Source organism: Dromiciops gliroides, chromosome 4 (assembly GCF_019393635.1).
Source record: "Dromiciops gliroides isolate mDroGli1 chromosome 4, mDroGli1.pri, whole genome shotgun sequence".
Lineage (NCBI taxonomy): Eukaryota > Metazoa > Chordata > Mammalia > Microbiotheria > Microbiotheriidae > Dromiciops > Dromiciops gliroides.
The window spans coordinates 25,289,307-25,301,631 of NC_057864.1; the positions used below are offsets into that span (position 1 = coordinate 25,289,307).

General features: G+C 52.3%; 1 protein-coding gene across 1 annotated transcript in view; it reads left to right on the forward strand.

Moving 5' to 3' along the window:
* GLIS1 (GLIS family zinc finger 1) overlaps positions 1–12,325 on the forward strand; it is a 124,940-nt gene that overhangs the window by 86,688 nt on the left and 25,927 nt on the right. The window contains exons 6-7 of the mRNA XM_044003066.1: positions 1,088–1,249; positions 10,646–10,756. Of these exons, the coding sequence (XP_043859001.1) occupies positions 1,088–1,249; positions 10,646–10,756 (273 nt within the window). The remainder of the gene's footprint in view (positions 1–1,087; positions 1,250–10,645; positions 10,757–12,325) is intronic.

Consider the following 12,325-nt stretch of genomic DNA (forward strand, 5'->3'; position numbering starts at 1 on the left):
CTTAATCGTTCCTATCCGCTGAGGTTCCGTGAATAACAACCACTCTCTAACAAGGGTAGGCTGACGTGTCATAGGTCATTGTTGAGGCTGTGAGACACCGTGCCCACCCAGCCAACAGAATACCCACCCTTGACTAAGACTGTCATTTTTTATTGCCTCTGTCCAGTGCTGATTCAAGTTTCATGGTCTAGGAAATTGTCTAATTTGGGATTTGAAGATTCCTTGTAACTCCTGTTGAATCCCTGGTTGTAAATTTGTGTTCCCAGTACCCATTTTGGGGACTTGGATTCTCAAACGAATGGGAGCCTCATTCTCAAGATTCCCTTGGATTAGCCTGCAAATCAAGCTTGGGGAAGCAGCCAGAGTCCACATTCCTGTCTCCCCAAGAGGCAGGGCGGGGTGGTGGAAGGGGCGTAGGTCTGAAGACTGTGTTGGATCCATCAGGTGAGAAGAATATTAGGCTGCGGGTTGGCAGATCCCTTTCAGCTCTGTCTGTGGTCCTTGAGGGGACACCTGTAAGGGGCAGCTAGGTGGTGCAGTAGAGAGAGCACCGGCCCTGGAGTCAGGAGGACCTGAGTTCAAATCCGGCCCAGGCTGTGTGACCCTGGGCAAGTCACTTAACCCCAACTGCCTCACCAAAAAAAAAAAAAAAGAGGGGACACCTGCTTCCTCTTTTTCCCGGGGGTGACCGTTAGTCTCTTCAGGCTGGGAGTCAGGCTGGCAAAGCCTCCCCAGGGATGGCAGCATGTGCCAGGCTTCTCCGGCCCATACCCCGCTTCCCTCCTCCGACTCCTTGGGTCTCCTTTCTCAGCTTCTTGGCCACTGCCTCCTAAGGCTTTGGAAAGGCTGGTTGGGGAAATCCAGTCAAGCTTTGCTCTTCGGAGAGGAGATTTAATGAAAATCACAGCAGATGTTTTCAGATGGTGGAGGGAGGAAGAAGAGAAAGGGAGGAAGGAAACTTGCAGTCTGTCCTGGGCTGGGGATCTGCCGTCAGCCGAGTGTCACCTCGGCCACACCCTCCCTTCCCCCCCCCCCCCCCGCGCCTTCCCCCCACATCACTTTGATTTCTCTCTCTCCTTGGATCTAGTTTGAAGGGTGCAACAAGGCCTTCTCTCGGCTGGAGAACCTGAAGATTCACCTGCGGAGCCACACAGGGGAGAAACCTTACCTGTGCCAGCATCCCGGCTGCCAGAAAGCTTTCAGCAATTCCAGCGACCGGGCCAAACACCAGCGCACTCACCTGGACACGGTAACTCCCCAACTGCTCTACCCCGGCCTTTGGAAGGGCAGAAAATGGGTGGGGGGAGACAAGCAGGAAGGTGAAGGGGATGAGATTTGGGAGTTGGCGGGAGGGTGATAGCAAAGGTATGCCTTCCCTTTAGAAGAGTCTTTCTAGAAGATTCATCCCAAAAATCGCTGTCTACACATAAACCATCCCACTTCCTTATTGCACTTATTGAAACAATGTCCCAACCATCCCACTTCCTTCTTGTACCTACTAAAACAAGGTATCACCCACTCATCCCATTTCTTTGTTCCTCCTCTTGAAGTAATGTGCCAACCATCTCGTTTTCCTTACTTCTTCCACCAAAACAACACACAAACCAGCCCACTTCTTTATTTCTCCTAGAGCTTATAATTCACTCCTGCATCTCCCTCTTTCTTTTTCACGCATCCCTTTCAGACAGGAGAGAAGGGAGGGAGTTGGTACCAAGAATCCTGATGACCTCCACCTCCGGGATTTCTGATCCATTCTCTAGCAGCCTGGATCGTTCCAGAGCTTCCCTCTCCCCTGACTTCCCCCCACTAATTCTCTCTTCTCGGGGAATGAGTTGGGACAGTGCATTGCAGGTGAAGCTCCAAGTTCCCATGAGGCAGGGGGCCAGTTCCACACGGGCTGAACTGAACCTCGGGGAGTTGCTCTGATTTGGATAATAATAAGAATTCATTCACACATATACTCATATTTTGGATGCACTGTTTTGTGTCTGCAAGCCATGGGACACCAAAGTTGCAGAAAATATTTTAAATGAGTATCACACAGGGACTGTGGAGAGGGGCATGGTCAGTGTTCAAGCAGGTGCCACCACATCACAGATAAATCAAGGAGCTGGCATCTATCAGGCACTTTCCACGAGCTGGGCACCGTGGTAGGCACTGATCCTGCACAAGCCAAGAACAAAGGGTGTCATCAGTGAGATGGGCTGGCCACATGGCCAAAGATTCGAGTGATCAGTGGAGAGGCCCCAGGCTGCTGAGCTGCTCTCTAAATGGAAAGCAGGCTTGAGGAAGGCTCCCTGGGTACTGGGTCACACCACCTACTAACACAGCAAAAACAATAAACAAAAACAATAGGTGGGAGCCCAGGGCAAGGTAGGCAATAGGTGGGCAAGACAGCTTTCCTCCTGGGGTCTTTCAGCTGCTGATTGACAGGAAGGAGAGAAGGAGCATGATGAGGACCGAAAAGGATACAAGAGAGAATTTGGAGTCAGGGAATGTGGGTTTGAATCCTGGGCCTGCCACTTCCTATCTGTTTGTTTTTGGAAAATTCCCTTAAATTCCCTAAATTCTCTGATTCCCATGTCTGTAAAATAAAATGACTGAACTAAATGGCTTTTAAGGGCAGGCTACATCTTTGTTCCTCTGGGCTCACATGAGATGACACAACAGTTTGCGGGATGTTATGGAGAAGTGACCCCTTTGGGGACATATTGTAGAAAAGACTCCAGTTCATCCCAAGGCTGGTCTAGATGCTCTCACAGGCCCCTGCCAGAGATGAAATTCTGAGATTTTTTTGAAGCTTGCACTGGGGCATAAACAAAGTACTCCTGCCTAGAGAAGAGAGGAGAGAAGAGATTGGAAGCTAAGAACATCTCCTCCCCCCACCCCCAACCATGAGTTAATACATTGGCCATTTCCAAAGATCCTCATGTCAATCAATCAGACAGTTAACAAGCTTTTGTGAAGCACCTGCTATGTGCTGGGCACTGCAGATACAAAGATAAAAAAATTTACGTAGTTCCTGCCCTCAATGGGGTTTATTTTTTCAGGAGGTAAAATAGATGTCAGAGATGGAAGGGATCTTAGAAATCATAGGGATAGATGTGAAGGCTTACAGGAAGCTTAAAAAAATCAGTTGTCCTTTGGGGACACCCTGTACATATAAGTATATGTCATAGAGATGAAGGAGAAATTAAAAGCTGTTAGTAAAAAAAATCAGTTGTCCTAGTACAGCTCGAGGGAGGCATTTGGCTAGGTGACAGTTCTTAGAAAGGACCTGGGAAGTTTTGGTGGCCACCAGGGCCCATGTGACTTACTTGGCCAAGCTCTTGGGAGCTGCAGCTGCCTTGAGAGGTCGTCCGTGGCCGCTCTCCTGAGCTGGCCAGAACAAGGGAGCTAGCCAGGTCCACGGCCTTGATCACACCCCATTTGGAAGGTCAGGTTCAGTTCTGCCAAAATCTAGGGAGGATATTGTTAATCTAGAGGGTGTCCAGAGGAGAACAGCCAGGATGGGGCAGGGCCCCGGCATGCGCCTTATAGGGTCCTCAGAGTGGATGTTGACCCAGAAAATAGAAGGATTTGAAGAGTTTGTCCCACAGAATAGGGATGAAACTGGTTTTGTTTGGTCCTAGAGGCCACACCCAGGAACAAAAAGTCCAAGGTGTGATTGAAAAGATTTAGGAAAAAAAGAAACAAAAGGGGAAAGTTAGGTGGTACAGTAGAGATAGAGCACTGGCCCTGGAGTTGGGCCTGGGTTCGAATACAGCCTCATACACTTACTGTCTGTGTGACCCTGGGCAAGTCACTTAACTCAGGAAGGAAGGAAGGAAGGAAGGAAGGAAGGAAGGAAGGAAGGAAAAGAAAAGATAAGATTTAGGCCCTCAAAGTCACAGAGAACTTATTAACAATTAGCGCTCTCCAAGACTAGAGTGGATTCCCTTGAGAAGTAGTGAGTTCCCCATCACTTGATGTCTGTAAAAAAAAAAGCTGGATAACCACTCCTCAAATGTGTCACAGTGGGTATTTCTGTGCAGGTTCATGTTGGACCACATTGGTTCCTTCCAACCTTGTGTTCTGTGAGTCTCTGTACTGGCCCAACTCCTTTATTTTTCAGAAAATCGGGCTTCGAATGTCTCCCCGTGGTTCGGCTTCCCTTGGCTAGTTTGCTCAGCCATCCACAAAAGCAAAGTGGTTATCACGACAAATTAAATATTTTTTTCTCCCCCATCTCTAACCTCAGACGCTTCCCCAGAACTTGATTGTGTCTTCTCTGGGAGACAGACGATGTCATGAGCCTTCTCCTCCCATACCTTCCTTTTGGGCATTCCTGGTTAGCATCCCTAACCTGGGATGTGGGCGAGGGGGTGTTCCAGAGACCCTGCTGCTCTGTCCCATGCTCCAGGTCCCTTGCTTTCCTTTTGTCCCACATTCCATTTGGGGGCTTTCTAGAAGAATAACCTCTTATCACATCTTCATGTGTAAGCAGAGCTTGAAAATGGATGGGACGGAGTCAGCCCTGAAGCATATCTGTGGGACTCCCAGTGATGTCACTTTGTCCTTCCCCAAGTGTCCAAGAGATGAATCAATTCAGTAAGCATTTATTAAGTGCCTGCTGTTTGTCAGGCACTGTGCTAGGCAGTGAGCATACAGGGGCAAAAATGAAATCGCCCCTGCCCTCAAGGAGCTTCCAGTCCTCTGGGCTCACAATCACCAGTCTAGCATTTATTAAACACCTGCTGTATTCTCGGTGCCATGTTGGGAGTGGGCATACCTCAACAAATGTGAAAAAGTCCCTGCCCTCAAGGAACTTACACTCTACTGGGCAAAAAACAGGATCACAATTAAAGAAATTAAAATTTACATACAAAGGAAATATGGGGCAGTTTCAGGGGGCACCAACAACTGGCGGGAATTAGACACCTATTTGTTCACAGAGCACACATTTATTAAAACTTTGCCCTGTTTATGGCCTGTTCTCAGGGCTGGACAGGGGTAATGGGGGAGGTAAAGTAAGAGAGAAATAAGGGCTCCTGCCCTTCAGGAGCTTATAGTTGATCAATAAACATGTATTAAGCACCTACTGTGTACCAGCACTGTGTTAAACCCTGGGAATACAAAGAAAAATCAGAAACAGCCTCTGCCCCCGAGGAGTCCACCATTTAGCCAGGATGGACGGTCATTTCCTGACACAAGTGGCTGGCACAGTCCTGGGACTTCAGCTTTGCTGATTTCTCTGGGGGTTGGCCATGCCCCTCCTCAGATCATAGCTATATCACTCTCAGTCATATTAGAAGTAATTCAGGGGCAGCTAGGTGGCGCAGTGGATAGAGCACTGGCCCTGGAGTCAGGAGTACCTGAGTTCAAATCCGGCTTCAGACACTTAACACTTACTAGCTGTGTGACCTTGGGCAAGTCACTTAACCCCAATTGTCTCACTTAAAAAAAAAAAAAGAAGTAATTCAAGAGTAGTACACAGGGCAGCTAGGTGGCACAGTGGATAAAGCACCAGCCCTAGATTCAGGAGGACTTGAGTTCAAATGTGGCCTCAGACACTTGACACTTACTAGCTGCATGACCTTGGGCAAGTCACTTAACCCTCATTGCCATCCCCCCCCCAAAAAAGAGTAGTACACAGTTCTGCTGTTTTCTGGAAGATTTGGATGAAATGACTCCCTGATCAGCCAGCGGGCAGACAAGCTCTATCCTACCTTCTGGATTCTCTTAGGGCCCTGGTGATCCCAGGAAGTGCGGGGAGTGGCGCTGATGCTGACACTGCAGTATGGAAGTACGGTACCCTTGCTAGCAGCTCCTTTCCTGGCTGATGTGGGTGGGTCTGGGGGCCACTTTCTCAAGCTCTCATAAATGATCTCCATCCCCAGGATTTGAACATCTGTGGACTGGCTCTTGAGTCCTTCCCCCCAGTACCCAGAAGGAGGCCCACCCAATACAGGGGCAGGGTGAGGCCACAGCCCCCTGGGGGATGCAGGAGATGAGTGACCTGGTGGGGTGAATCCAGCCCTTGCTGGCCCACTAAGAGCTGTGACTTGATGAGTAACTCCCCATCAGTCTGGCTGGCAGCCTGGTCAGGCGGCCGGTTCTTCTGCACCTCCAGAAAGAAGTTGCCATGTGCACATTTTAGATACATCGATGTCCGTGCTGTCTTCCCCGATACAGACTGTAAGCTTCCCGAGGGCAGGGGCAGTTTCACCTGTGTCATTGTATCTCCATCCTCAGTACAGTGCCTGGCGCATAGTAGGCCCTTAAGAAGTACTTGTTTATTGGTAGAATGTAAGCTTCTCACGGGCAGGAAAGGCCTCAGTCTTCCTCCTGTCTCTTGTGCTTATCAGCTCCATCCCTGGCACAGAGTCAAGCTTATTAAATGTTTGCTGAATGACTGACCGATTCACCCATTCAGGGAGCACACCATGTCCTCAGTGGCCCTGCCTCCTCCAGCACAGCTCTGAATCCTCTGGGTCTCAGGTGACAGCGTCTGGAGATGCCTGGCTGGGCAGCCCCCGGACAACCACACAATGCAGCATCCCTGAGGCTGCGCTTGATCCCCCCTCCCACCCCACTGGGGCAGCGTTGAGAGCCTTGGGGTCCCTAGGGCCTCGAGGAGGACATCGGGGGAGGGAATCTTAACAGGATAACCTTTTGTTTCTTTGCATGCCGAGTTTATAATGAGCTTTGCAAAGTGGTCAGCAGCAATAGGCAGAGGGAGGTTCTAAGTCAGCAGGGGGAGGCCAAGGCCCACAAGGCCCACAAGGCACTGGTTTGGGGGGAGGGCAAGGGCTTGGCAAGTCTGCTCTCCCTCCCAGGCTGCTGGGTCCGTTCTCCCTCCTCCTTATTTCAGCGAATCTCATTACTCTCTCCTTGTCCTCGTCTTCTCTGTGTCTCTCACTCCTTTCTTCTTTCCTTTCTTTCTAAATGCAGCCATGAGCCTCTCCAGCAACAAGGTACAGTACAAGTGCATCCTTCCTGTTGACCTTCCCAGTCAGTCCTAGGGGGTACCATTCATCCTCCACCAGCCCATTCTACAGGGAGCAAAGTTGAGTCTAGACTCATCAGCCAAGGGTGTGGAGGGGCTGTGGCCAAGGGCAGGCCACCCCAGAGTCATATCTATGCTAGAAGAAACCCTCCCTCTCTGTCTAGACTCGCAATCAGCACCACTAGACACCGGTAGAGACTGTGACAGCTGGAAGGGACCCTCAGAGCGGCTTGTCAGTGCCGTGGTCCTTCCGAGGCTTGGGAGTTTTAGATTTGACTCTGGAGATCATAGGGAGCCACTGAATAGTGGTGGGAGCCGAAGCCAGGGGAGGAAAGGAGCTTGTCAAAGGAAGAGGGGGAGGACAGAGCCTTGGGGCCCCCCAGTCTAAAGGATTGAGAAGAATCATGGAAGGAGGGTCAGAGGTGGGAAGAGAGAGGAGAATTGTTATTGTGGGAGCCCAGGAGAAGAAATGATGGAGGAGAGGGAGTGTGCAGCGTCTGACCTGCAGAGGGGCCAGGGAGAGGGCGGCCTGAGGAGAGGCCATCAGATTTGGCAGTGAGGGCTTCCCCGGGGACCCTAGAGCTGAGCCGTAACTAGGAATCCATCCCCAGGACAGATGCCACAAACCTCGATGTGATGGAGGAAGGATCACTGACCAGGCCCATTCTCGGTGGAGGAGAAAGGAGACAGAAACCCCAGAGTAACCCTGCTGCTGGGGTGTTCAGAAGGCAAAGATAGGGCAGAGAAAGAGCTCACCCCAGCCCCCATTCAGAAGCTCTGGGTTCAGACTAAATATTCTTGATAAGTGCTCAACACAGTTGACTCCTGGAGAGAGTCGTTTCTCCAAATTCAGCACCCTGGTGCAAAGCACCAGTGGCCTCACCCTCATTCTTGCTGTGCCTGAAAGAAAAATCGTTTCCATGGAGGGACAGAACCAAGTCTTAAGGAGTTGGAAGGCAGAGTGAAGAAGTTGAGGCAGTGGGTCTAATTGTAATTATGTGATTGAGCTTGACACAGTTGTAAATGTGCTGAAAGGGAGAAGCGGGATGGGGCAGTGAATAAATTGTTCAGGGCAGCCAAGGGGGCGAGGGAGTTGCTGTTGTTGGGGATGAAAGAGGAAAGAATGTGTGTGGGGGCAGACTGCAAGTAGCCATGAGAGGAGGGAAGCTTGGGGGTAAATTTGAGGGAAGTTAAGGGGGCTCTGGAGAGATGTTCCCAGGGAGTCATAAAAAGGATTCCTGCACTCGTAGCTTCCTACGAGGGTCCTAGATCTAGAACCGGAAGGGACCCAAGAGACCAGCCCCCTTTTTTACAGACGGGTAAACTGAGGCCCAGGAAGGGGAAGGGATGTGTTCAGAGTGACACAAATGATTGAAAATGTCAGAGCGGGGGATTTGAACCCAGAACCTCTGTCTCTAAATACACTGTGCTCTATCCATGGCACCACCCTGGGCTGTCCCAGATTCCCCTGCTCTGAGGTCCTTTCCAATGCCAGGATTCTCCCATGTGATGAAGCTGAGATGGGAGCAGAGCCTGGAGGCTGCATTGTTCTGGGTGCTGGGAGCCCAAGGGAGCCCTTGCCCTCCCCTCCATCTGGGACCGCTCATCTCTAGCTTAGGGCTGCCATCCCCACATTCCTGCTTCCAAAGCTAGTTGTTTGTTAACATGAGACCCTTCTGCCCTAGGTGGGGGCAGATGCAAGGAAAGAGCATTAGGATTGCCCAGGTGGGTTTGCTGACATTTCCCACCGAGGAGTCAGGTCTACCTGGCTTTGCCCCTTGCCAAACTACCTCTGCTCCAGGCAAAGGACCAACTTAAATAAGAAAAAACCATTAGCCCTGAGAGTAAGAGGGTAAATAAAAGCACAATTCATGGATGGAAGTGGGCGTTCTTCCCTGTCATAGGAAGGAGCGTTAGTGGATCTAACTAGAGACCTGGGTGAGGCAGGTGCACTGGGAGGAGAGGAGAGGAGAGGATGAAACTGCCCAGGTTAGGGTGAGGGGTCCAGGTGAGGTGGAGGGAGAGGAGAGGATGGAGCCGCCCAGGTTAGGGTGAGGGGTCCAGGTGAGGTGGAGGGAGAGGAGAAGAGAAGATGGAGCTTCCTGGGGTGGGGTGAGGGGCTGCAGGGAGACAATTAGGCAGCTCCAGCCTGGGCTCAGCCAGGTCTCAAAAGCAGGGCCCACCCTCTGAATTGCTGGGAGCTTTTCCCTCTTAAGCTTGGCTTTCCAGGCTCTGGGCCTTATTGGGTCCAACTTTAAGCAGTACCCCCTGGCCCAGGCAGGCCTCATTCAACGGGGGGTGAGGGGAGCTCAAAATCTCCTGCCCCTGCCCTGAGCCTAAGGACTTTGGAGGGCCTGACCGGGCCTTGGCCACGACTGAGAACTGGGCTCTGGGCATACAGGGAGAGATGAGGGAGACTGGGCAGGGCCTAAGGCCATGGCAGAGAAGGAGCCCAGTGTGGCCTGGGGCTTCTGCTTCAGAGGGCCTATGGGTATGTGTGTGTGTGTGTGTGCGCGCACGCGCGCACATGTGCGCCTGTGTGTGTGCACACAAAGGTGTGAGGGTAGTAGCGTGTGTGTATGGTCTGCTTTACGGGTGAGTGTGCTAGGGCGACTGGGCCCCCACTCCTGCGTGGGAGTGATGAGAGAGGCCAGGAGTGTGCGTGTGCATGTGTGCGTGCGAGGGGTCTGATTGCTGCCGCCTTGCTATTTATTTGCCTGAATTTTTAGTTTGTAAACAGAGAGACAACTTATTAATGTAAATTAGGAACAGGGCAGGGTGTCCGGCAGGGGCCTGGGGCTGTTGCTTGTGTCTGCGGCTGCACTCTTGGGGCCGCCATGGACCTCCAGCCTCTCACCACCATCCTGAAGAGCCCGTCCTCAGATCCTCTCTCCTCAGACCCTCCAGTCCCTGCCTGGCCCCCTTCACAAGAACCTCCAGCTAACAGGGACACACATTGCCCAGGGCCTCCTGTCAACACCCCCTGCGTCTGATCCAATGGCCCTGGACATGGGAGGGACCTGGGCTTGACTCCCAACTGTGCCTTTTTCTAACTCAATGACCTCTCTCTGTGCCTCAGTTTCCACTTCTGTAAAATCCATGAATTTGGACTACAGAACCTCTAAAGGCTTGTCACCCTATAGATATACCCCCCAAAGCCCCTTGGCCAAAGTCTCCACTGTACACCAGGGTCTCTGCTGTTACTTCCTCAAACCCCCTGTGGAGGTGCCTGGGCCTCAGTCTTGGGGGAGGAAATGAATGATCTCAGAGCCAAAAGGCACCTCCATCAAGAGGCCTTGGAGGACCTCTGGGCCACCCCCATTTTACAGAGGAGAAGCCTGAGGCTCAGAGCAGAGAATGACTCCTCCAGGGTCCTACAGCAGTGGTCTGGGGTCTGCCGTCCACGACCACAGGCAGGCAGTGAACATTTATTGGGACCAAAGCTGCTGCCACTCAGCAGGGCAGGTGTGGGCCACAGATGGCTGGTGCCTCCCCTCAGACTGCCCTGTTGGCCCTGGCCTTCTGACACAGCCTGGGAGGGTCTGGGGTTCTGGTCTAGCCTGCAGACGGCCAGGGTCCTGGGCCGGCCAGGGAGTGTCCAGGGTTCCTCAGCCCATCAGGGTCTCTAATGCTTCCCTTTCCCCATCCCTGGCACAGAAACCATACGCCTGCCAGATCCCTGGCTGCTCCAAACGCTACACGGACCCGAGCTCGCTCCGCAAGCATGTCAAAGCCCACTCCGCCAAGGAGCAGCAGGTACGGAAAAAGGTAAGTTTCCCTCGGACCCCTGACAACTCTGGGCACTCTCTGCCCGCTGGGCCTGGGCACTTGTAGCAAAGAGGTGAGTGTGAATCCAGACTGCAGGAGCTCAGGCAAGTTACTTAATACAAGGGGCATGTATGTGTACCAGCATTTATTAAGCACCTACTATGTACCAGGCTGAGCACTTTGGCAGAATGCTTTATTCTCTCAAGTGCCACAGAATCCATAGGGAAAAAGGGCTATAGGTATTTTACAGATGAGCAAACAGGCCGAGAGAGGTTTGCCTGTGGAAAATCTCTCCGGACCCTGAAGTCAAGCACTCTGCCTACTTCACTTCTCTGGGCTTGGTTTCCCCAACCTCCAGGGCCAAGACTGCCCTTTTCAGTGCCCTTGAAGCCTCCTAGCCCTACCCCCACCCACCCCAGGAGGCTGCTAGGTCATTAGCAGGTCCCCTAGCCCAACCCCCTCATTTTACAAGTGGGGAAACTGAGTCCCAGAGTGATGAGACCTGGCCAAGAACACACAGCTTAGGAGCAGGGCAAGGATTCAAACCCAGGCCCCTAGGCTCCAGAGCCAGTCCCTTTCTATCATGCCATGCCGGATGGGGCACTGGAGGCCAGTGGTGCTTGGACCTCCTCTCCCAGCCCTTTTCCCTCCACCCCTTCACTTAGGTTCTCCAGGCCTTGTGAGGCTCTCGACCAGGGCTTCTTCAGCTCTTTTACTCTCAGCCCCTTTGTGCCAAGGCATTTTTACCCGACCCCGGGCACACAGGGATATAGAACTTTTTACTGTTGCTGAGTTTTGGGGCCCCCACATTCAGATGTGCAGCCCCATATGGGGTTGTGACCCCCAGAAGCTTTGCCCCAGAGGGGACGGATCCGGGCTTGACCTGATGAGCCCAGAAACTGCTCTGCCCCAGAGGAGGCCAATTGGGAATCAGTGGCAGGTTTTCCATGTAGAGTTGGAAGGCTCCGCCCTTCTGTTTTTACAGGCTGGGAAATGACTTGCCCAGAGCCACACCACAGTCAGTGCTTTTAGGGCCCCAGGGCCGTGGCCCTGCTGGGTCTGGAGTGCAAGGCCAGGCCCGCTGCATCCTGAGATGCCAAACAATGGCTCGTCCTTCGAGGCCCGGGAGATGATGGATGTTTCTGGGTAAGCCGAGCCCTGTCTTGCGACAGCTGTTTGGCAGCCTTACTGTGTTTAAAGAGAGAATTAGAAATGCTTTTCTTTCCTAATTCTCCCCTCCTGCTGGTTTTAATATGAGCGACATTGTGGTTAGCGAGAACATGTCTTGGCCTATCTTTTGCCAGAACATTCGTTTACATGGAAAACAGCTGCCAAGCGGCGGGACCCGTATGCATGAGGGAGTCATGCAGCACTTCCCTGGGCCTGGGCACGGCTGGCGAGCCCGGGGCACGCCGGAGGGACTTTTCTGGCCGGGCCGTGTCCTGGAACCTCAGAGGGAACATGGATGGACAAGTCTAGTCCAATCTGTTTTGTACCCAGGCTATAATCCCATCCTTGAAGCATCCGCAGCCTCTGCTTGAAGGGTGCACCCGAAGCGATGGAGAGCTC